Source organism: Sabethes cyaneus, chromosome 2 (assembly GCF_943734655.1).
Source record: "Sabethes cyaneus chromosome 2, idSabCyanKW18_F2, whole genome shotgun sequence".
Classification (NCBI taxonomy): domain Eukaryota; kingdom Metazoa; phylum Arthropoda; class Insecta; order Diptera; family Culicidae; genus Sabethes; species Sabethes cyaneus.
The window spans coordinates 165,974,564-165,999,914 of record NC_071354.1 but is presented as its reverse complement, the minus strand read 5'-3'; the positions used below and the strand labels follow the sequence as shown (position 1 = coordinate 165,999,914).

The following is a 25,351-nucleotide window of genomic DNA, read 5'->3' as shown; positions in this document are numbered from 1 at the left end:
GGGCTAGGGCTAGGGCTAGGGCTAGGGCTAGGGCTAGGGCTAGGGCTAGGGCTAGGGCTAGGGCTAGGGCTAGGGCTAGGGCTAGGGCTAGGGCTAGGGCTAGGGCTAGGGCTAGGGCTAGGGCTAGGGCTAGGGCTAGGGCTAGGGCTAGGGCTAGGGCTAGGGCTAGGGCTAGGGCTAGGGCTAGGGCTAGGGCTAGGGCTAGGGCTAGGGCTAGGGCTAGGGCTAGGGCTAGGGCTAGGGCTAGGGCTAGGGCTAGGGCTAGGGCTAGGGCTAGGGCTAGGGCTAGGGCTAGGGCTAGGGCTAGGGCTAGGGCTAGGGCTAGGGCTAGGGCTAGGGCTAGGGCTAGGGCTAGGGCTAGGGCTAGGGCTAGGGCTAGGGCTAGGGCTAGGACTAGGGCTGGGGCCCCAATTTTGCAGTGGCACTATTCTCCACTGTACATAGTAAGCTAACACGCTAGCCCTAGTCTTAAGCCAAGTGTCCACTATAGAGTTATTTTGGTAGAGTAAAAAGCGTAGAGCGTAGAGACTCTACCAGCTGTGTGTACACTATAAGGCATCTTTGCCACTTTACCACTCTACCTAGAGAAGTCCTAGAGAAATTTTACATAGACCTCTACCACGCACTTTACGGGGTTTGTTTTACACATATAAAAGCCGATTTTCTCATAAATTACAAAGTTAAAATATTAAGTAATGTTTTCTGAAAACCTTCCGAACTGCGTATCAATTTTAAAGTAAAATTCTTTGCTTTGATGTTTCTACCAGGAATTGCAGTGGAAAGTACTCTTGCGATTCTTCCTTTTAAATGGTCGTATAAAATGGACAAAACCTCATGAATCTTTCAAATACCAATAGTTTCAAAGCGAACATTCCCTGGTTCTGGCGAGTAGCTGGTGTAATGTTAAACTTTGTTAGCTACAACCGCAATCCAGTATGATGCAAAAGAAGTCGGAATTGTTTTAAAACCATCTCGTCTCTTTCTACTGCAGCCAGGCAGAAGCAAGTGAAAACAATCCAAAGTGTTCAACATGTGTACTCTACATTCAAGCGTAAACAACCTCCTTTGTACGTACCACTTTATCTCCAGCTCATTCACACTCGCACACTGCTTCAACTGCAGAACAAGTAGTTAAAAAAATTCCACTTGCAACAACTGCATCTGCAGTCGAGGAGAAGTTCTTTTTCAAAGCAGCACCAAACACTGCATACACTGCACTGCATAGCATCCCGAACTAGTTTTCTTCTCCATTCATCTGTGTATGACGTTGGTCAATCCATCGGTGGCGGTGGGTTGTCTCGGCACAAGCTTTCCGATGGGTGGTGAATCACAAGGGATTGTGTTTGTAAGTGAAATTAGCCGGAAGCAACGTTCCTTCTCTAGCATCCGAGCATCAGCAGAGCAGTGCAGTGTCGATGCAAAGGGGTACGTACGGCAATGTTCAGAGAGAGAGAGCGCATAGAGAGACCGAGAATTCTAGCTTAGAAGTATATAATAACAAAAAGTTTTTGATCACATGGGAATTATTTTATTTTTGTTTTTTCTTTAAAGTTGATAATGAGCAGAACGAATCCAATCCGAAACTTTCAAACTAGTTTGTTGCATGAAAATAAGATACATTGACAGAACTGCAAAGTATCAATAGAGATAAGAAGACTTTCTATTGTTTGAGTTAGTCACCGTTCGCTTTATAATCTGAGTTTCTTGATATTTTCGGTGAAAATTAATTTTCACCGAAAATATCAAGAAACTCAGATTATAAGAAGACTTTCGTATAATATTCAGTTGTTAGGAGGAATATTGAAATAAGGAAATTAAAAAGAAATAAAGCAAAAATTCAATATTAGTCCAAAGTGATAAAGGCTAATATTGCTGAACTAAAATAAAATTTATATTTATTTTACACGATTTCACAAATAGTAACTACAATCCTACAATCTTTTCGATATGGCCGAGCGATAGCACCAGAAGTCAATAGTTCGAAGCCTAGAAACTCCACCGTGCGGGAAAGAATAATGGCAATGCATCCTTAATTCATCTCGTTGGCATTGCCTAAGACTCGCACACTGATAACTCAGCTGGCACTCTTCCTCGGTATCAGAGCTACGCATAAAAAGCTGACGGCGGCGGCGTGACCGGAAAGAGATGGTTGTAAAATTGTACGCTTCTACAATCGGGCCGGGCCATCGGGATGGAGGAGAAGCTCCGTTCAAACTGTCGTTTTCCGGCAAAATAGCTGAAACTGGCGGAACTCCGGACCATTTAGTATCGCGTTCCGTCTATCCACAGGAACTGCAGTCCAGTCGTCCGTGTAACAATAAAAATGTATTGCAAACGTGTACTTCTACAGCTCTTTGGCCCCGAGCATTTCTGTAGCAAATAAATGTGTGCTAATTGTTCAGTTCGAGCAAAAGTTTAGTGGCCATTCTCTGACGAACGGGAGGAGAGCTTTTCGTACGTCGTTTCATGAATTTAAATTTAACCGGTGTTTACGAGGTTGTGAATTTAATTACAATAAACGAGTTAAAAGGAACTTAATTACAGATACACCTAATAAAACGGAGCTCTTGCTTGATACGTCTCAAAATGCTCTGAGTTAGGAACTAAATGAAAATTGATGAAATTCCGGATGCTCAATAGTCAATGGATGTTTGCAATTATAAAGAAATTTATTGGATCATAGTTTAAAATTTTAGCTAATTTATAGCTTATGACTGAGTGCTAGAGTAACATCACCGTACGAGTATAGCCACCCCAAACGTGGCAGTGCATATTTCTTCCAGTGTTCCAATAAGACATATCCTTAAAGTTTCCTTTGTCAGTTGAAATTGTTGTGGAAAAGTGCTGACAATTTCGGAAGAAGTGCGTAACAATGCCAGTGTTTGGCAGGCAAATGCTTCAGTGAGCAGTAGAATGCTTTTCCGAATATCGCTGGCTGCTTTATGTAGTTGTTTGAAGTTTAGCTCAACTCGTAGCTTGTCGTTTGCTTACTAAGCAAGTTAACGAGAATACTGCTTCTCAGAGTAGGCTACATACATCATACCACAAAGCGTTCGGCCCACCACAAGCATAAAAAGGATGAGCATTCAACCGAACCGAAAGCCAACAATGGGAAAAGTTAAACAGTCTAAATGCTTATATGACTTAAATAGATGGATGTGGTATTTTGATAAAATGTAGCTGTGCTCTTCAGACCGACTCATAGTGTCACGTTCGTAGTTATAGGATCATTGTGATGCAAGGGTGGTTCGTGAAGGTTGAATAACATCAAACGGTATAAAAAATATATTGTATTCGCGGTTTATGCTGTGGTAAAATGAGCAATCTAAACGTCTGGTTAGGATCTAATCTATTCTATTCTATTCAGCGAATGCAATCTGTAATTTTAATACAATGAAAGTGGTGACAAATCAGAAGCAAACTCAAACATTTCGATAACACACGCAATTAGTTTTAATGACTCCTGAGGCATATTAATGTTTCTAGAAATACGCTGAGGTCCTTAAAAACATATTGGAGGGCAATACAGTCAACCAAAAAAGTATTCGGACAGCAGCGCATAAAATTTTCTTTTAGAAATTTTGCACAGTATTTTTGCAAAGAATGGTAACACATATTTTTTAAAACAATGTTTAACTAAAGCATATTTATATGCACAACAAAAATTCGGGGAAAAGCTTTCCGTTTTGAAGATAGGGTACATATAGTTTGAATTCCTCAAAAATGCAGCCAAAAAAGTATTCGGACAGTTGACTATTAGTTGAAACAAATGTCCTTTCTCGCTCAACAACTACCTTGTAGGACCATTTACATCCTTGATGACCTGTTTTAATCTGTTTGGGATAAAATTAACAATTTTTCAAATATCCCTCTGTGAATTGCTGACCATATTTTTACAAGAGCTCGGTTTAAGTTATTGTGATAAGAAATCGAATGATTTCTCATTTAGAAATGAGATTATCTAAAAAGATGTTCAAAAGGGTTCAAATCTAGACTGAATGCTGATGTTTCGGTAGCTCTAGGACAATTATATGGTGCCTACCGCTTACAATTATCGACAGTATGTTTAGATTCAACATCCCGGTACAATATGTATGTACCACACAATTACAATTTTGCTTTAATTTCACCTAAAATTATTCAGATAGTTGAGTTTACATTTAGTTCTATCCAAAAATATATATCTTTGGTGCCTCGGAGCTTTCCAAGCACCCCAACAAGGTATGACATCAACAACCCTCATGCAAGAATAACTAAAAGAGAAAAGTTACAAGCGAAAAATCACTCGTCAGCAAGTAAACAAGCAATGCGGTTAGTGTCATACCTTGTTGGGATGCTTGGAAAGCTCCGAGGCACCAAAGATATATATTTTTGGATAGAACTAAATGTAAACTCAACTATCTGAATAATTTTAGGTGAAATTAAAGCAAAATTGTAATTGTGTGGTACATACATATTGTACCGGGATGTCGAATCTAAACATACTGTCGATAATTGTAAGCGGTAGGCACCATACAATTGTTCTAGCGCTATCGAAACATAAGCATTCAGTCTAGAGTTGAACCCTTTTGAACATCTTTTTAGATAATTTCATTTCTAAATGAGAAATCATTCGATTTCTTATCACAATGACTTTAACCGAGCTCTTGTAAAAAAATGGTCAGCAATTCACAGAGGGATATTTGAAAAATTGTTAATTTTATCCCAAATAGATTAAAACAGGTCATCAAGAATGTAAATGGTCCTACAAGGTAGTAGTTGAGCGAGAAAGGACATTTGTTTCAACTAATAGTTAACTGTCCGAATACTTTTTTGGCTGCATTTTTGAGCAATTCAAACTATATGTACCCTATCTTCAAAACGGAAAGCTTTTCCCCGAATTTTTGTTGTGCATATAAATATGCTTTAGTTAAACATTGTTTTAAAAAATATGTGTTACCATTCTTTGCAAAAATACTGTGCAAAATTTCTAAAAGAAAATTTTATGCGCTGCTGTCCGAATACTTTTTTGGTTGACTGTATATCACGAAAGCATTAACCATAGCAACTATTTAGATTCAATTGTGCACCAAGATGATTATGAAACACTTCAGTTTAGTTTATAAACAGAAATCTGTCCTGTTAGGCTGTTTGGGTAAATTCTCCACAGGGAATATTCGAAGCATTCTTCAACCTTCTGTGCACTCTTAAGTGAGTTTACCCGTAAATTGGTTGCATTTAGCTAAAACTTGGTTAAGATTACTCAAAATGCCCTTAAAATGTACAAACTCAGATTTTGACTAGTTTTTTAATCAAAAAATTGGTAGTAGAAGCTTAAAAGTGCGTTATTTGTCACAGAGAATATTCAATTGTCGGTAGCAAGTAGTCAAAATTGGTTGAACTTTTTACCCAAAATTTGAATTTGTACACTTTAACGGTATTTTGACTAGTTTCAACCAAGTTTTAGCTAAGTCCGATCAATTTAGGTAGAATCATTTAAGAGTGCGGCTGAGGTCGTAGTCGTAGTGCAATATTTGGACTGAAAATTCAAACTCGGAAAATTTTTTTGCCTCAGTGTAAAAACTTCTGTTTGACAGAACGCTTTTTCTCTCTCATTTATATTTATTTCCCTTTCGACTGTTTGCATCTATTTCACTTGCACACAAAGTCGTATATGAACATAGCATTCATTCCTATATATTGAGCAGTGATTGACATACAATAGCAATATCATCAAGACGCATTAAAACTAAATGCTGAAAAATTATTGCATGATTTTATAATTGTTATGTAATGCTACATGTAACATGTAGCTTGTAACGTGCAACATGTAAGTAGTATTGGTAGCGGCTCTTTATTATTTGGCGGTTTCAACCGTAAGTTGGTTCGCCTCTAGGTAATATGTAAAATGTAACAAGTGTGCATCTTTTAATATGTATCAACTTTTAACAGGTGTTATGGAACTTTTGAATGTTACGTGTCGCTTGCTATTATTTAATGACGCGTATTAAAAGTTATATGACGCATGTTAAAAGTAACATCAGGCATGTTTAATGTTACCTTGCAACTGTTCTGATACAGCCAAATTAAGTAGCAGCGCTTATTATTTTCAATAAATTAATTTGAAGATGCGAATTTTCACCCAAATTTCTTTTTGATTTAGCTGGGTGCACGAATGATATTTCTACTTACTTACTTATACTTTAGCAACCGAGAGCCGGGTGGCTCTTGCCGTATCAAGAATATTCCTCTCCATTGTACTCAGTCCTGTGCTACTTGTCGCCAATTCATTGCGCGTCTCGACACACGCAAGTCGGCTTCAATCTGATTGAGCAACTAGCACATTGGGCCCCTATATTCCTGGTGCCGGTGGGGTTCTTGAAGTGAATGGATTTCACTGCACAATCGTCCGGCATCCTTGCGACGTGGCCGGCCCACCGTAGTCTCCCAACTTTCGCCAGGTGTACGATGGCAATCTCTCCAAGTAGTGCCAGTAGCTCGTGATTCATACGCTCCCGCCACTCTCCCCTTTTCGTCTGTACTCCTCCAAAAATAGTGCGCAACACCTTTTGTTGAAATACAACTGGTGCACGTATGTTTACCGTAAGCAAAGTTACTGTCTCAAGTCCGTAGAGGACTAGGGGAGACCAGGTAGACTTGATCCCTTGGGACACTTGATCCATTCATTGTTTCTCAGTAAATACAATGTTGTTTTTATGCAGAAAAAAACAAAGTTGTACATTTCATTCAACTAACAAAATTGCAAAACAAAAATGAAATAAATTTTTACATTGCAAAGAAAATATAATATAATAAGATTTGCAACGGAATAATTCTCTATACTTCTTTTTTTAGTGAAGTCCAACTTTTTGGCTACGGAAAACTGCCTTGAAATTTTTGAATTACTTTTCAAACAAAAAATTAGCTAAACATGTTTATTCATTGATGCTGTATACATTTTACAATAAAGCTTGTATATATTTTACAAAATTAATTTTCAGTAAAACTTACTACGACAGGTACACTTGATCCACATAATTTCAGTGACACTTGATCCTTTTATTAGGAAATGAAGAGCTTGGAGGCCGTTATGTCGTAAATAATAAAATGAACAATTCTCCATATCGTAAACATTCGTTATGTAAAAATCACGAACAGTTTGGAAATTCGGTCAGAACAACCGCAAAAATGTTCAATTTGAATGTAATGACACTTAAGCGATATGTGAGAGAGTGAAAAAATGCTTCTGAAAAGTTCATCTACCAACCGGACTACGGAGGAGCAACCAGTGCATTTTCCAAGGATGAAGAAAGACTGCTCGGACAAAGAATTCATCTGAACAAAACAACTCATCTTCTTTGAAGAATTCTATTAATCAGGTACCAAAATCGATGATTCCGTACAATACAATTATCAAAACACCTGTAAATTAAAACCATTTTCAAAGGCATCACCACGTAAAAATATGCGAAGAGTAAAAAAACGAGGAGATACACATCCTGACAGATGCACCAACGAAATTGAAGCTGGAGGCCGCTCTGATGATTAAACAGGAAAAATATAATGCTTCAAAAATTAAAACCCAACGAAAAAGTTCTCGTCGCAAATTATAAAAGATGTCCAAAGTTATACTTTTACAGATCGATGCACTTAACGATTTCTAAATACTTTTTATACTTTTGAATTAAACTGTTGTACACTAAATAATGACACTATATGAACTAGGCCTATTTTAATAAAACTTCCAAATGAAAGTTGAGCTTTAAAAATATATATTTGCAAATGGATCAATTGTGCCTGGACGGGGGATCAAGTCTCCCGCATATTTTGATTATGTACAATTTTTTGTACTTTCCAAAATATCTCATATCTTTTGTTAAGCGCTACATATCACTAATTGATAAATTGTAGGTAGTAAGCTGTATTGTAAACTGCCGAAAAATTGAAAATCCAGGTTTTTTTTCTAGTAGACTTTTGAGAAATATACATAAAACAAAATGGGAATCAAGTCTCCCTTGTTTCCCCTACCAGTCTGATTAGCGTTTTGTACATCGTCAGCTTTAATGTTCCTTGATCGAAGCGTTTTGCGAAGGGAAAAGTAGGCTCGATTTCCAGCTTGAATGCGTCGTTGGATCTCCTTACTCGTATTATTGTCGATGGTGACCAGAGATCCCAAATATAGGAACTCATCAACCACTTTCAGTTCATCGCCGTCAATAGTCACTGTCCGTGGGTCAGCATCTTTGGCTCGAGCAGCACTGTCCGTTGGAGGCAAACGTTACTGTCTTGGGAGCCTCTTCCTACCATATATTTGGTTTTCATCGCATTAATTTGCAACCCTATCCTTCTAGCCTCCGTTTTTAGTCTGGCGTAGATTACCTCCGCCGTCCCACGGTTTCTAGTAACGATGTCAAGGTCGTCTGCAAAGGCTAGGAGTTGGCTACTCTTACTGAAGATCGTTCCCCTCGTTTCAATGCCCGCTCGCCGGATCCCACCTTCAATAGCGATATTGAATAACATACAGTCCATCCCCTTGCCGTAACCCTCTGCGCGATTCGAAAGGGCTTGAGAGTGTCCCCGAAACGCGCACGTAGCACACCACTCGTCCCAGAGTAGCTTTGATCAGCCGCGTCAGTTTGTCCGGAAAACCGTACTCGTGCATTATCTGCCATAGCTGTTCGCGTTCAACGGTATCGTATGCTGCTCTGAAATCCACGAAAATATGATGCGTGGGCACGTTGTACTCTCGACATTTCTGAAGGATTTGTCAGAGAGTAAAAATTTGATCCGTAGTAGCACGGGCCCCCATAAAGCCCGCCTGATACCGCCCTACGAATTCTCTTGCTATTAGGGATAGAGGACGCAACAAAATCTGGGAGAGCACATTGTAGGCGGCGTTGACCAGCGTAATGCCGCGGTATTTACAGCAGTCTAGCCGGTCGCCCTTTTTGTAGATGGGACAGACTACGCCTTCCATCCACTCCTCCGGTAGTTTCTCTTCTTCCCAAATCCTTGAAATTAGCCAGTGAAGTGCCGTTACTAGCGGCTCTTGGCCATTTTTGAAGAGTTCTGCCGGGAGTAGATCCTTCCCAGCGGCTCTATTATTCTTCAGCAGACCGATTTCTCGTCGGATCTCTTCGAGATCGGCAGCCGGTACGCTGTTGTCGTTTGTAGATACTCCGAGGTTAACTTCCATTGCGTCTCCTGCTGCTATATCGCCGTTGAGGTGTTCATCGAAGAACTGCTTCCACCTGTCGACCACCTCGCGCTCGTTTGTGATAAGATCCCGTCCCTCGTCCCTACACATGTCAGGATTTGGTGTGTGGGCCTTGCGAGTTTGGTTCACCTTCTCGTAAAACTTGCGGGTATCATAAGTCCGGAATAGTTGTTCAAGCTCCTCACGATCTCTGTCCTCCTTCTGGCGCTTTTACCTTCTCAGGATCGTGGTCAACTCATTCCTCGCTCGTCGATACTTGGCCAAATTCTCTCTCGTGGATATGCTCAGATAGTTTTTCCAAGCTCTTGTTTTCCTCTCTACCGCTTCTTGGCATTCCCCGTCAAACCAATCATTTCGTACACTCGAGGTTTTCACGCCTAGCACCGAGGTTGCGGCCTCGTTGACGGCCGAGCGTGTCATACTCCCTGTTTTCAAGGGTCGAAATATCTATCTCCACAGAGGAAGGCAGGGCTTCACCCAGTACGCGCGCGTAGTTTTCGGCAACTGGCGGGTTGTTTAGCTGCCATACATTTAACCGAGGAGGGCGGCTTTGTCGCGAGGTATAAACCGTCGATAGTTTTTAGCGCATGTATACTGCTACTAGATAATGGTCTGAGTCGATTTCCGCACTCCGTAGGGAGAATGCTTTGGTGATGTTCAAGAAAACCAAAATAAATAAATAAATAAAGATTTCGTTCGAAGTTCGTGGGTCAGGTGATCTCTAGGTGGCTTTGTGGATATCTTTGAGAGGAAACAAAGTGCTTCTGATCACCAAGCCTCGGGAAGCTACAAAGTTGATACATCATTGGTCATTATCGTTCATGTCGGTGTGCAGGCTATGGGTCCCGATCACCGGTCTATACATTGCTTCCCTACCGACCTGGACGTTCATATTCCCGATGACGATCTAGATGTCCCGTAGTAGGCAGCTGTCGTACGTTGCCTCCAGCTACGCATAGAACGCTTCCTTCTCGTCGTTGTAGACCCAACGTGTGGACAATGCACAATGCAATGAAACGGTCTTTTATCCTCAACACGCACATCCTCTCGTTGATTGCTTTCCAGTCCATTACGCTATCCTGCATTTTGCCCGACACTACGAACCCCGTTTCCAGCTCGTTGGTCGTTCCCCTGCTCTGGAAAACTTGGGCTTTGACGCCACCGATCCTCCACACCTTCTCGCCTTTGCGACAGATCTCCACTGCGACAGCAATGCCACGATGCCAAACTTTCCGGGTTCTAACTGATCGAGCAGCACCCTGTCGCTACCAACGAAATTTAGCGATCTGCTGTTCCAGGTTTCAAGTTTCACCGGGGTCGGCTACCCGATTTCCGCTAAGGTTGCTCGTATTCCGAGTGGTACCACGTGGATATAGGGATAAGAGTTGCTGGAGAAGAGGCTAAGGACCACTATGGGGTCAGTTTTACGTATTTTCCAACCATTTACCCAGTGATATTACTACTTTGGTATAATTCGATTTTGGCACTGTTAAAAAATGTGCATTAGTAGCATCTCAAAATAACTCACCTGCCAAAAATACCATAAAAGAAAGATAATACTATTTGTTTTAATTCCTTTACACTATTTTGACTCACTTAGGTCAACATGGTGTAAAAAGTTTTCTTTAACATTGAGGGTTTCATCGCAAAAACCCGCCTAACGTAGTTGTACGCCAACTACGCGTTCGTATCTGGAACATAATTCTTTTAATTTTCATTATTTTTATCAGCGGTTATACAATATCACGGGATCACGGAACCTTGTAGAAAGGTTGGGTTCAAATCCGGTTATAATTGCTTCCAATTGCAGCTTACTTCTCCCAGTTTGGTAAGGGGGCATCCATAAAGTACGTCACGCTTATAGGGGGGAGGGGGGGTTGACCTAATCGTGACGATTTGCGACGTAGGGGGGAGGGGGGTATGAAGTTATGTGACGTCACATGAAAAGAAATCAAATGGAAAATTTATTCAGGAAATTATAATTTAGCCTTCATTTTAAGATACAACTATTGAAGGCTTCTATAAAATTAACGTACTGATGGATTTTAAAACCAATAGTTAAATTCTTTGAATGAAAGCTTTTTTTTAACATATATGTGTGAACAGGACTCATTTATTTTATGTAGTATGAACTCTCCATTAATGCTTTACAGAATATACAGTACACCGCTGAAGAGCTGCTTGAGTACCGTCCTGCCTAAAAGATTTTTGCAACCGCAAATAGCAGTCGCACAAACTCTTGAAGGGCTACGGGATGCTACCAGAGACCCATGGCAATGTTTTCCCTTGATATTCGTGCTGAACTCAATCGATGAACAAAAACTCATACCGAAGTTCCATGGCTGCTTTTAAGGTTTTTCGGTATAATTTATATTGCACCTCACTCAAAAGCTCTCTGAAGGATATAGTTTATGCCACTTGCGGATTAAATTTGCACTAAGGTAATGTTGAATGATTGCACGATTGAATGAATACACAAAATGACAAAATCCGTCAGAAAAGTTCTTCCAAGGCGTGTTGCTGCAAGACGTGAGCAGGAAGTCCTGATGCTTTCAACTAGATCAGACGAATTTGAGTGGATGGATGTAAAGAGCGTCGATATGCGCGAAACATTAATCGACGACACATCAGCGACTTCTGAAGCGGATCCGATAGCCGCAATTGGAGATCATCTTCAAAATCCGTGAATCGATGACTTATAAGCTCAAAAATTTTCCTTTTTTTATTTGCAGAAATTCATTTGACAGCTCTAAATAAGAAGGTTGGAATGAATATTTAATTTTTTTAGTAGTGAAGTATGGGGAGGGGCGTGACATGACATACTTTCTCAGGGGGGGGTCACGAATGTGTGACGACATGTGACAAGGGGGGAGGGGGGCTTGATTTTAGTCAAAATTTGCGTGACGTACTAAATGGATGTCGCCTAAAAAACGAACTTCAAACATATAAAGGGTACTTCAATTACCCTCCCATTATCTTACTTTCTGCTCTTTCCTCTTCACGACTTGTCCAGCCACATGAATACTATAAACACCTATGTTTCATTAATCATTAATTTCTTCTACCTTTTTCATCGTCTCTTGGAAAGGTTACTGTAAAAAAATATGGCACTCTTTGTATATCATTGCACAATTGAAGGATTTTTCAAAATATTCACTGGCACGCTGGAAGCTATGTTTTTATAATTCGAATTTATGAAACAAGTAGTAAATGCGGAATGGGAAGAATTCATCCAAATGTCAGTTGACGAAGAAAGAGCTGTAAACCAGCAATATAATCTGGATAAGGTTTTATACAAAACTTTCCGCAGTAGTTAAAAACTTCGACGAAAAAGTTACTAAAACTATGTTTTGAATCATTATCATTTTTTTTTATTTTTGTTCGTCAATTTCTAATATTTTATTAGTTAAACTTTAATATTTATTTTGAAACGATGATTCTACAATTGATGAAGGGACGGTAAGGGAAAGTAATGAAGGATTTTTTTTTTTTTTTTTTTTTTTTCGGGAATGAAGGGGAAGGGTGGAAAGGAAGGGGGGGGGGGGGGGTAATAGGTAGCTATGGTTAACAAGTTGTCGTTGTGACTCCTATCTTTTGTCCAATGCTGGAAGGTGCCTCCAGCGCCTCTGTGGTTCAAAGGTACACGGGTACCAGTGAGCGACACGCCCTGGCAGGTGTTGTGGGTTCAAATCCGGTTATAATCTCTGATTACAGCTTGGTTCGACCCATGCACCTTCCAGCATTGGACAAAAGATAGGAGTCACAACGACAACTTGTTAACCATAGCTACCTATTACCCCCCTCCCTTCCTTTCCACCCTTCCCCTTCATTCCCGAAAAAAAAAAAAAAAAAATCCTTCATTACTTTCCCTTACCGTCCCTTCATCAATTGTAGAATCATCGTTTCAAAATAAATATTAATATATGCCTGACCGCATTTCAAGGTCATGACTAAAGTCACGAGTTTGGTCAAGTTAAACTTTTACAAATTTACAAATTTACAATTTATCATATTTACACCAGCAGTTTTAAAAATTGGCAAGGGTGAAACATCAGCATACTTGATCAGAAGGTACTTAAAATTGAATTAATTCACGATTTTTTGTTTTTTTTTACATCAATTATCTCGTAATGATCCCATTGAACTTATTATCTTTTAGGAAAAACGACTTACAACAAGTTCCAAATTGGACACCATAAACCAGCTAATCAACGTTCCACCAACACTAGCTAAAACAATAACATATTTATTTATTATGAACACTGCACAGGCACATCGCTCAAGTGTAAGCAAGAACGTAGAATCAGTGTGTCATACACGTCTACTGATAGCCGGTTACGATTCTTCGTCGCAGTTAGGCAGGGAATTCCCAGCATTACGGCATTGAATGGGTACGACCACATAGCGCCCCAAGCCCCAACCAAGCGTGTTAACAATACATACATCTAAACCATGCTCTGTTCTGCCGTACGATTTGTGGGGTCGCCGACGATCAACCTTGCACGAGCGAGCGATGAGATCCGAATGTAGGAACTACATTTCATAGCATCACTATCAAACTGCTACAGTTGACTAGCGATCGTTAGTTGGTGGAGCTGCAAAGCTGATCGGCAGACATTATTCTTCGATTGCATTGGTCGTAGTGGCGTCGTATCGATTATCACTTACTGATTATCATGTGCACGCCTCGAACACAGCTGGGGCCTGCTAGGTAGTGCAGTAAGTGCGGTAAATCGGTGGAGATCATCGATCGCGTACACAGTGACATCGTAAGTAAGTTCTGTTGTCGTTTGCGCATTATCGTTGATGTGCTCTTGAGACGTCACACATCGCTTCAAATACTGCCTTCCGTTAAAAAACAACACAAAGCGATTGGATAAGAAAGTAAAGAGACTTCAAATCTACACTACCGGAGACTAGTGATCAAGTTAGCGATGAGAAGAATGGAGCTTTCCTGCTGTTTGGGATCGTATTTACTGCACGCCGGTTTAGCTTTACTCTGTAAGTGCATGAGTGAGTGTGTGTGCTCTCTAAACGTAACAACATATGTCATTATCAACATAAGCTTACCATCGAATTGTGTACGTTTGTCGAAACAAGTGATAATATTGTTCTAACATACAACGACGAACTGGTCAAGAATATGAAACTTGAATGGAAAAGCGGTTGAACCGGTAAGGTGATTTGCGTGAAAGACGACCAAACGGAACAAGTTGTACAGCTTTGCTTTGAACTTGTACTTGAACTACGGCCAACGGGTGCTGCTGGAGACCGTTCCGATTGCGGATTTACCCACTCGAACCTACTATTATCAGTGCAAAATGATTTGATATAATTACGATAATTACCATTGGGTGACGGAGTAACGGACCGTGAGCAGTGAGTTTGCATTGGTGGCAACACTTTCGCGCCTCTAATTGCTATTCAGCTATTCGTAACAATTAGCACAGTATTCGTTCAACTAGGATTGACGAAACTTTCGTTAATGTATAGGTGTTTACTGTGAATTCAGTTTTCTAATTGAAACTAACGTTTTATGTGACATGTTATGTAACTTTTAAAAATTCATTGCCAATGTTTGTAAACAGTCTAGTACAGACTAGTAAAACAGTCTTTGGGAGCCTTTTGGCTCCTATATTTGCATGCCGCTTTTATGTTAGAAGTAAATATATTTTTACGAATACAGTAAAGTTCCGATTTTGTCAGCTCCTGATTTTGTCTACCCCCGATTTTTTCAGCATTTTATCCCGATTTTGTCAGCCTATAAATTTTGTTTAACTTTTGTGCTTTTAAACATGATGGTATAATTAAGTTCTATAGTTCCTAAACTAGCAAAGATAGAGTATACTATATTCAGCAATGTTGTGTTTTTTGTAGACCTGTGCGCCGGCACGCTGTGCCACCGGTGATTTAGAGCCGGGGCGCTGCCAAGGTCACTTTGCTCACGCCGCCGGGGTAATTGTATCCACGCCAATGACGTAATCAAATAATGCTGGACAAATTTTCTACAGGACGTAGTAAACCCGGTAAACCCCGTCCACGCATTCAATTAAAAGTGAATAGTAAATATTTCATGAAAAGGAACAGCCCAGTACTTATGAGACCACCTCAAAAAAGCACACTTTCGCGACTTATTGTCAAGAAAACTTTCCACTTTATTGACAAGCCCATTAGTGACTCTCCGTAACCTGAAAGATTACCAAGTCTGCTTTGACAAGTGAGTGGTCATGGGTTCGAATCTTAGTAGGATCAGGCACTATTTCTAACCAGTATAATGAAAATAGGGATCATTCCGGCGATAACGCAAGCTGTTTCCGACAGGATGGTTCTGTAGGCACTCGCATGGTTATCAGTCAAAAGGTGCGGTTCAACTTCGCGCTGCATTTCATGCTGGGCTCACCTATCTCAATATCGAGGAAGATACGCTAGCCAGAAGACGCCTCTTGCTGATACTTGGACTTGCACTAATCGGTATGATTCTGGCGATCGCATTGAATGCCTTGGCCGCGTTGATGTCGGCATAGTCGACGGAGCTGTTGAAATTAAGGCTGTCGTCGTCCATAATGCCCATGTATTTCAGAACGCGTATGTTCACCAATGATGATTTTCAACCGTTACACCACTCTACGGTTACTAACTAATAGCACCTCTGTTTTGTGGTGAGCTATTTACAACTCCACTCCTTTCATCCAGCTTTCGATCGCGTCTATTGTCTGGGATGATTTCATTTCGACCATTTCCAAAGTCTCGCCTATCACCGTCATTACGATGTCATTCGCAAAGCCGACGATTTCCATATCTCTTAGCAGTTTCAATATGAGCACGCCGTTGTACATAGCATTCCAGGCCTGTGGAACTCCCGCCGTAACCATTTTTGACGAATGCTCGCTTCATAAACCAGGAAAGGTTGTGAGGATCCTCACAGATACGCAGGGGTCCTCATTGTGTGCATCACTGCAGCTTCGCCATCTCTGCTCTTTCGATAACTGTTCATGCTTGGCCGATCGGCTTCCACCAATCTACTCGATTGTACCTCCTTTTACATCACGCAACTTGAAAAAAAAACACAAGTTAGAGCTGCATTTGACCGCATCGATCATCGCATCCTTCTACGAAAACTGCATCATTTGGGATTCTCAAAGCAACTATTAGCCTGGAATTGAATCATATTTACGCGATAGAGTCTTGCAAGTCAAAGTAGAATCTACTGTTTCAGCTCTGCTTACAAATAAGTTTGGTGTTCTTCAAGGAAGCAATATCGACCCCTTGTTGTGCTCAACGATGTAGTTATGCTACTAGAAACTGGATGCGCACTTATCTATGCTGACGATCTTAAATTATTTCCTACCGTGCGTTCCATCGACGATTGACGCCGGCTCCAAGGATTGCTAGATGCATTTGTGAATGGGTGCAAGTTCAACTACTTGATAATGAGCACAGCAAAATATGAGGCAATACCGTTCTATCGCACCCAAAATCCTATCATCTTTGACTATAACATAAACGGAAATACTCTCCGAAGAGTAGAGCAAGTTAGCGACCTAGGCATCTTACTCGACTCTAAGCTCATGTTCAATGCTTACCGTTCTACAATAATTTCCAAATCATCCCGACAGCTAGAATTTACCGCTATAAGCGGAAGAGATTTTAAGGATCCTCACTGCTTGAAATTTTTATACCATGCATTATCCCGTACTTTGCTAGAAACCGCCTGTGTGATTTGGCAACCACACCAGCTCATCTGGATTTTATGAATTGAATGCGTCCAAAGACGATTTATCCGTATTGCCTTCAGAGATTTACCTTGGAGATATCCAGTGAATCTTCCTTCTTATTGGGAACGCTGTTTTCTGCTTTGTTTGGACACACTGGAAAAAGAAAAGTTCAGTAAGCAACACTTGAAGCAAAAATTTCGTGATTACTCAACTTTTTATTCAAAGCTTGTCAAGAACTGATGCTTTATAAGAGTTTATGTTACCTTCATTCAGATACCGTCAGATAAATAAAATAAATTTTATAAGTCGGTTGAAAGTATTCCTCTCTAAGAGTTTACCGAGTGAGTCCAGCAGACAAATGGGTCTATAAGCTGCTCGATCTTCCGGCAACTTTCCTGGTTTCGGCAGGAGTACTAACTTCAATATCTTTCATGGGTCTGGAAAGTAACCTTTCTCAAGACATTGCAGGACCGTTCTAAATAATACTATATGTTTGCAATGCTGCTTTCAGCGCTATATTAGAGTTTCCGTCAGGGCTGGGTGTTTTCTTAATTTTCATACCTTTCGCGGCAGCAACGAGTGCCTCGTCTGTCTTCGGCGTCAATTTCCTTAACTTAGCCAGATCGTCAAATCGTGCTGCAGAAAAAGCCCTTCAGTGATGACCTTTAGCTCGTTATGACACATTTCAGAAACCTTTTGAACAAAGTTTCTCTAATTTACTCGGTTGTGGGCAACCGCTCTCCAATTCCTCGGACACCGAGTGCTCCTACTCCGTCAGATCTCCCGTTTTCTAGACATAGTTATCACATCACATGCTTTTGCTATCGTTTCTGTTAGTTCATCCGCGATCAGGTCCAGGAAGTCACTGTCGACACGTAGAGCTTCAACAAAAAGCTCTCTGTCAAACACTTTCGTTTTCCACTTCGATGTGCAGTCTTTAATCCTGTGTTACGGAACGGAGCTGGTTTATCGAACTGACTGGTGATTGATTACTGTACGTGAAATCCTCACAGACACTCCAGTTCATGCTTACTGCCAGAGACGAACTGCAGACAGAGAAATCGATAATGGTTTCACGGCCGTTTCTGCGAAATATGCTAGAGTTGCCTTTGCTGCAGTGTGTAACTTCTAGTTTCGTCACCTGGTTCGCGTGGAAAAATCAAATCAGTGAAACCACTGGAATTAATCGACTCTTTTCAGGGCCATTAAAATTTGGGAAATATTCTTGCATGGCGTATTGCGTGCGTGCATAATGCTAATAAATCTGATTCCAGACTCCAGTACGTTGGTAGAACGCTAGCTGCTCCATTATAATTTGGCAGCAGAAACGCATCTTGATACGTTGTCTGGTTTTATAGCAAAATCCTGCCTAGCGTAGCTCTACGTTAGCCTGTGCAGTCGTATCATTTGTTATAGAATACCATTATGAATTTTAAGCAGACAATGTTTAAGGAACGAAAACCCTCGGCGAAAATTATTCTTGAGATACAATACAGACGTGTAGGAACGAGGGAACGAAACTAATCACAAACGAGCGCGGGTTGGTCGACCGGTGGAAGCTGTTCTTCAATAAACGTCTTAATGGTGAAGTTGTAGAAGGAGGCGAAACGGAAGATAACCTAGGAGTGCCCTAGTAATGTCCCAGCATCTGATCTCCTAGAAGTCAAACGAGAAACCAACAAAGCTGCGGTAAGGACCGCCTATCAGCAGAGCTTGATAAACATGACCAAGAAAAGCTGAAAACGACTCTACACTGGGTAATGTTCAAAATTTGGCAGGAAGAGAAGCTACCGAAAGAATGGATCGAACGAATGGTTTGTCCCATCTACAAAAGGGTAATCGGCTCGACTGTTGCAACTATCGTGGCATAACGCTGGTAAACACCGCCTACGAGGTACACTTCCAGATTCTGTTACGCCAGCTGTCACCGATAGAACAAAGTTTCGTAGAGAATTATCAAGTTCTGCCACTGCGGACCAAATTTTCACCATCCAACAGATTTGGCAGAAATGTCGGGAGTAAAACGTGCTTACGCATCACATCTTCAACCCACGGTTACTCGCGCTCTTGCATTTTGTACAACACCTGTGGAACGTTAACTTTACCTTGTTATATCTTTGGATACCGGCAATTAAGAAAGTTACTGTTTTCAGCAAGGTTGATCAGTAGATCAAGATCTTTCACTTGGTGGAAAAATTTTCATAAATTAGTATTCGAGTGAATTCCGTTCTGTTTTAGCATGCCTATATATCGACACTGGCGCGAGTAACGAAAAGTTAATGAATTTAAAGCAGCATACGATACAGTCGATCGAGATGGCAGATGACAGATGGCAGATAATACACGAATACGGTGTTCCAGATAAACTGATGCGACTGATCAGAGCTACATTGGATCGAGTGATATGGTACGTGCGCATCTTGAGGACACTCTTGAGTCCCTTTGCGACAGATTTTCAGCAGAGCCAATCAACTCCTTGGCTTCACAGATGACTTTGATATCATAGGCAGTAACTTTGCGACGGCGGAGGTAATCTACGCCAGACTAAAAGTGGAGTCTAAGAGGATTGGGTTAAAAATTAATGTTTCGAAGAACAAATACAAGAAAAAAGAGGCTAAAAAGAAACAAACGTGCGCTTCCCATGCACGGTATCTGTTGACAGCGACAAACTAGAAGTGGTAGATGAACTCGTGTATTTGGGATTGCTGGTTTGGGACCGCAGACAACAGGAGACAGGAAATCCAGCGGCGTATTCAAGCGGCAAATCGGGCCTACTTTGTTCTTCCCAAAACGCTCCGATCAAGAAGCATACACCTTCGTACGAAGCTGACAATTTACAAAACCCTTATCAGACCGGTAATTTCGATCGCGTTTTAATGGTAGATCAGATTGACTTGAATGGAGACGACTGCTAGCAATAGCACGAGAACCTGCTGAAGACGACGACGTCGAGGATGAAATTCAAATAAAACTTTTTCCAGATAACGCTTTTCATGCCTGCTTAAGAAAATAATCTGACGTTTTAGTTCGACGATGCATGATTCAAGATTTATGCTTTTTTTTTAAATAGACGGGGTTTTTCAAAAGCGTAAAACATCCTTTGGAATTTTCAGGATAAATGGTGACCTCGATTTTTTGGAATATTGTTTCTTATCATATGCTGATAACTTGCATCTACAGTTCCTCCGGCAAATAACTTGTACGATAATAGATATTGCGGTGAATTACGAAAAAATACATTTAACAAAAAGTTAAACGTGAGAGCAATTTACGTTAGAAATTTATCTTTTACTCGAGAAGATTCAATCAATTTGAACTAACCTTGATTAATTTTTAAGAGGTTGAAAACCTGTGAAATAAGGAATCTAGTCGAATCAGCTAACTTTTAGTCTGGCACTAACAGAATATTTTTTACTTACACAAAGTTCTTTTATGATTGAATAAACTATGTATAGCTCAGCGGTTCTCAATCTCTCAAACACACATCCGAGTTTTCACATGCCATACCTGAAACGAATGTAGAGATAAGAAAAAAAAATGTATTGATCGAACAAAACAGCACCAATAATTTGTGTATATTCAAATCAATAGCATGGCAAGCAAAGCTCACAAATTTCCTTCATTCCCACAGTATTATCAACCACGTCAGCATCGTCGAAAAATATATCCCGGCAAAAAACAAACCGACTGCAAAGTCAACCGAAACCGGTTCCGCTGAGCAATGAGTTCGACTGGAAGCTAGTAAAAGTACGTATGGGAACTTATAACATACACACACCTCCCCCGGATAGCATCTAGCCGAGAACCGGCGGAATCTGCTGCGGAATATCAGATTCAACGGTGCATACTTTTTTCCAGGAAGTGTTTCAGCATGAGCAGCGGAACACCATTTTCTCCCCTTTCTCCATCAAACTGCTGCTTACGCTGCTGTACGAAGCATCTGGCAAGAATAGCACTACAAAGCAAGAGCTGTCGAAAGCCTTAGCCGGTTCGGACCTGAACAAGACCAGGCTGCTCTATCAGGAATTTCTGGAAAGCTCCACGGTACGGGCAAGCAAGTTCCAATCTCATTGCAATGGAATAGAAAATGAATAATTCAAATCGATTTGTGATTCCTTGTCATGCTTTTTTATTGTGATCCGTTCTAGAAAGAAAACAGTGACTATGATTTCGACCTCGGAACTCGGATATTCATGGACGGCAGTTTAGCTTATGCAGCCGATAACTACACGGAACTGATAGAGTCCTGCTATAAAACAAGTATCGAACAGGTGGAGTTTCAAGATGCCAGGACAACGGCCAGAAAAATCAATGATTGGTGTGCGAAGATTACTCAAGGCCATCTAAATGATTTGGTTGATGAAGGTAACGTTGTTTTCTAGTTAATTCTCTAGTTATAATTTATGTGATATTTGGCACAACTGTAGATGATATTAGGAATTCCGCTATGATCATTGCAAATGCACTATTTTTGAAGGCTTCGTGGAAAAACTCATTCCCTGACGAGTACACTAGGAAGCGACCGTTCCATGTTACAGAAGATCATAGCGAAGAGGTGGAGTTCATGGAACAAACTAACATCTATAGGTATCTCAATGACTGGGACCTTCAACTTGAGGTGCTGAAATTACCGTATAAAGGCAGACATTTTTCACTGTATATAGTCTTGCCATATGCAAACAGTTCGATAGACAACGCTATCGAATATTTAGATGCAGGAAATTTATTTAAACTTGAAAGTAATTTCCTACGGGAGGAAATTGTAGTCATTATTCCAAAATTTAAGTTTGAGTTTGGTGTAGCATTGAAAAGTTATCTACAGACGGTAAGGGCTCTAAAGTTTGAATCAAATATGGCAACTAAAACATTTCATTTTCAGGTCGGCATATTGGAAGTATTTACCGACAAGGCCTCACTTCCGCTGCTGTCCAAAAATACGAACGGTACTCTGGAAGTGTCCAAAATTTTTCAAAAGGCAGGCATTGAAGTAAACGAACGAGGGACTCTAGCGTTTGCTGCGACAGGTTGTAGTTTTTTTTCTACTAAATGATAACCCTCTAACCCGAGTTTGGGCCACTTAACCAGATAACGTTACTTTGCTTCTGTCTTTTTAGAAATACAATTAGTAAACAAATTCGGCATTGACGAAGGTCCCGTTCAGTTCGAAGCCAATCGACCGTTTTTGTTCTACATCAAAGATGAAGATTCGGATGCTCTGCTGTTTGTGGGGAAAGTATTGAATCCGGCGAGTGCGTAGCAAGACCAATGCCATTGCTAATGGTATCAACTACTATTTTTATATCGCTGTTTGCTTTTCTACTTTTATTACAACTGTTATAAGGACGTAACTGAGTGTTAGAATGTTTTAAGCCTTATGATGATTGAATGTTGAGTTTGTGGAAAAAAATACTCTTTACAACTAATAGCACGGTTATTTTATTTCAAATCCGGAACTAGATAAGTTTTGATTGGAACATTTACGGAAACGCTAAATTGTATTGAACACAATAATTTGCTGAGGCAGATCTAAATTTAATTTTTCTTTCGAAACACAAACAGTTCAATGTTGCCGGGGAGAAAAGCAACCGGCCGATGTTGTACCGATTCTAGGAATTCAATACATGAAACTGTGCTCGAACAAAGCTTGAATTATTTTCAGTGCTATAAATAGGCTTCCTAGTTACAGCTTTTGTAGGTGCTATTAATATTTTTTATTCATTTTGTATCTTATACATTGAACTGAATCACTAGAATCAACTGATTTACGATTAATTTTAAAGGAAGGATGGTACAGAACGCTCAATGAAACTCGAACAATTCCCTAAACCTGAATTAACAATGCGGAGCAAAAACGGAAATAAACAGAGCTGTTTGTAATTAGAAGCCCATAATAAAAACGTAATCATTTCCATTTCAGGGTATTAATAAGTGTTGTCTGGGGAGTCGTGTGCTGTTAAATGTTTCCATTGCTCTTAAAGGCAGCATTCTTTCCTTTCATTCCTGCACAACAATACCGAGAATGGAAATGGAACTAATAAAAAAAATCATAAAAACATAAGCGCAACCCAAGGAATGAACAAAACATATTATTTAAAACCGTTTCGACAATTAATCTGTGGGGACCAGATTGTTGCTGCGAACATTGCTACTGAGCAAGGATCCGGTTCCTTAAAAATTCCCACGGAAAACTGCTACAGGCGTTACCCGATGTACCTGCGCCTTAGTGTACTTGCAGCTTAACCTTAGCTAAAGATCTGACCGACCTTGTCTCTGTAAAAAGAAACTTTATACCAACGGACTGATCCATCAAGAACTGGTAGGCACATCTGAATCTTGTCAGACGATTCTAACATTGATCGATAGACGATTGGGAGAGAGGTTGTTCTATGGTATGACGATATGATTTAAGGACAGTGAATGATATAATCCAAGGTACCAGGTAGGAATCTACTAACGGTCAAGTATGTTGGTTGGTGGAAGTGTTATGATTTTGAGATGAAGCGTATGATTTACATGAACTTTTATGTTGATGTATCAATGGCAATATATTCAAGTTGCTTTAGTCGTAACGGTATCGGTCCACTACATCGAAATTAGGATTTAATGATCTGATTTATACTTGTACAAAAACTAGACCACTATAGCAATGAACACATGCCATAAGGGTGGATTTTCCAGTATATAGTACAAATCCTGTTTCTCCAACAAAAACACATAGATAAATCGATACAATTGTGCTACACGGAAAGAAATTCAGTCTCCAAAATAAGAAAAATGACTCATGATTTCATAATTCTAGCTTATTCTCATATACAAAAGAGAAGTGAAAAAGTTCGACCGTGCGTCACTTAAGAACGGAGCGTCCCATTTTCGCCGTCTCCACCACCGCTATGGCGAGAAAAATCGGGAAATCTGCTCAAGAGATTGGAAATCTCGAAAAATTAATTTTCCATATAAAATTGCAATGTCGGGTAGCGTCGTTGTTAGGCAAACAACGGTGTTAATAAGTAGTACGAATAAAACTGTGTTTTGATCTTTTCATAAGAAATATGAACAAGTTTCATTCATACGAAAAAACTGAGTTCTGATACAGGTGTTCTACCGATGTTTCGTTTTTCAGTACCGTATTTTCAGCTTATTAGCGTTTTGTGTTTTTTTCCGTGTTTGAAGTGCCGCCACGCGGCCAATTAGAAGATCGAATATTGGTTTACACAGTTACACAGTAATGCAAGGAGATTGGCGATTCACCGTGCAAGTCAAATTCTCCAGGAACGCTTCTGCAATGAATAGGTTCAAGAACCTGTGTCGCGGATTCATACCAGCAATATGCCAGGACTACAGCAAACTGGCGTGTATTACGATTGGGCACATGAATGTAGTATGTCAAGTGTTGCGTTGTGCAGATGGTAAAGTTAATTTGCCACCGCTGTTTCAACGACCAGAAACATAACGTTCGTTACTTTATGGTGACTTACCAGAATCAAGACATTTCTTGACGAATGTCCACAAATACTGCTTTATCCTCAACAAACATGCCCAGCCCGTTCCGGCCTGAAGTTAAAATCAACACTAAATATTACATCGATAATATTTTGAAGAACCATTTGCTTCCTATTGTCAAAAAAACATTACAAGAATGCACCATATCGCTCCCAACAAGACTCTGTACCGTCTCACCAGGCAAAAGCCACACAGGCTTGGTGTTCAATTGTCTGGATTCTATTTCTTCAAAAGACCTGCCACTTCGCCAGATTTGAGTCCACTAAACTTCTATGCATGGGGTTACATGCAAGACAAACTAGGGAGCACCAAAGGATAGTTTGTAGATACTTTCAAGCATCGTTTAGAGAAGATTTGAGATGTTTCATGCCTGTCAATGCCTCAGGATATCGTACGTTCCGGCTGGAACGCTTTTTAGCAATGATTGCAACGAGTAATTAAAGCAAAGGGAGAAAGATTTGAATTGAACTAATTTAAAGCAAAGGTTATAGATATACTTGACACCATGGGCGTAGCACGGTGGGGGTTTTGGGGGTTCAAACTCCCCCCAGACGAAAATTTGCTCTACACTTGCTTGAAATTTTTGCTACCAATTGCTTAGAGCACAGGGAAATTGACGGGACTAGTTGTACGATTCTTGTTGTCGTCGTCAGTAGCATAGACCTTGTGCTGTTTCAAATAGTCGGCTGCATGCAACGCAATCTTGGGTTACTCGTCGCCTATTTCCCAGGCTTTTCAGAAGGCGCAAATCGCAAGACCAACTTGAGCCATCTCGCACGTAGGGTCCCTCTGTTCTGGGTGCCCGTGGGGTTGTTAAATAGAACCGTTTTCCTTATGACTTATTATTATGAACCGTAGTTTACCGTATGCTTCACCAGATGTCCGATGGTAATCTCCCCAAGTTGTGTCTCGTTTTACGATAGTAGTCGTAATAGTCGAT

General features: G+C 40.4%; 2 protein-coding genes across 2 annotated transcripts in view; one reads left to right on the top strand and one right to left on the bottom strand.

The window, feature by feature from the left end:
* Nucleotides 1-13,501, bottom strand: part of LOC128736298 (uncharacterized) — a 75,175-nt gene extending 61,674 nt beyond the window's left edge. The window contains exon 1 of the mRNA XM_053830774.1: nt 13,370-13,501. The gene's annotated coding sequence lies outside the window, so the exon portion shown is untranslated. The remainder of the gene's footprint in view (nt 1-13,369) is intronic.
* A 184-nt stretch (nt 13,502-13,685) lies between these two features.
* Nucleotides 13,686-22,854, top strand: LOC128733657 (serine protease inhibitor 2-like). Its single transcript, XM_053827397.1, has 7 exons — nt 13,686-14,197; nt 20,543-20,658; nt 20,770-20,955; nt 21,060-21,276; nt 21,339-21,736; nt 21,791-21,935; nt 22,026-22,854. Exons 1-7 carry the CDS (start codon nt 14,131-14,133, stop codon nt 22,166-22,168), a joined length of 1,272 nt encoding a protein of 423 aa, XP_053683372.1. The 5' UTR covers nt 13,686-14,130; the 3' UTR covers nt 22,169-22,854.
* The last annotated feature ends 2,497 nt before the right edge of the window (nt 22,855-25,351 follow it).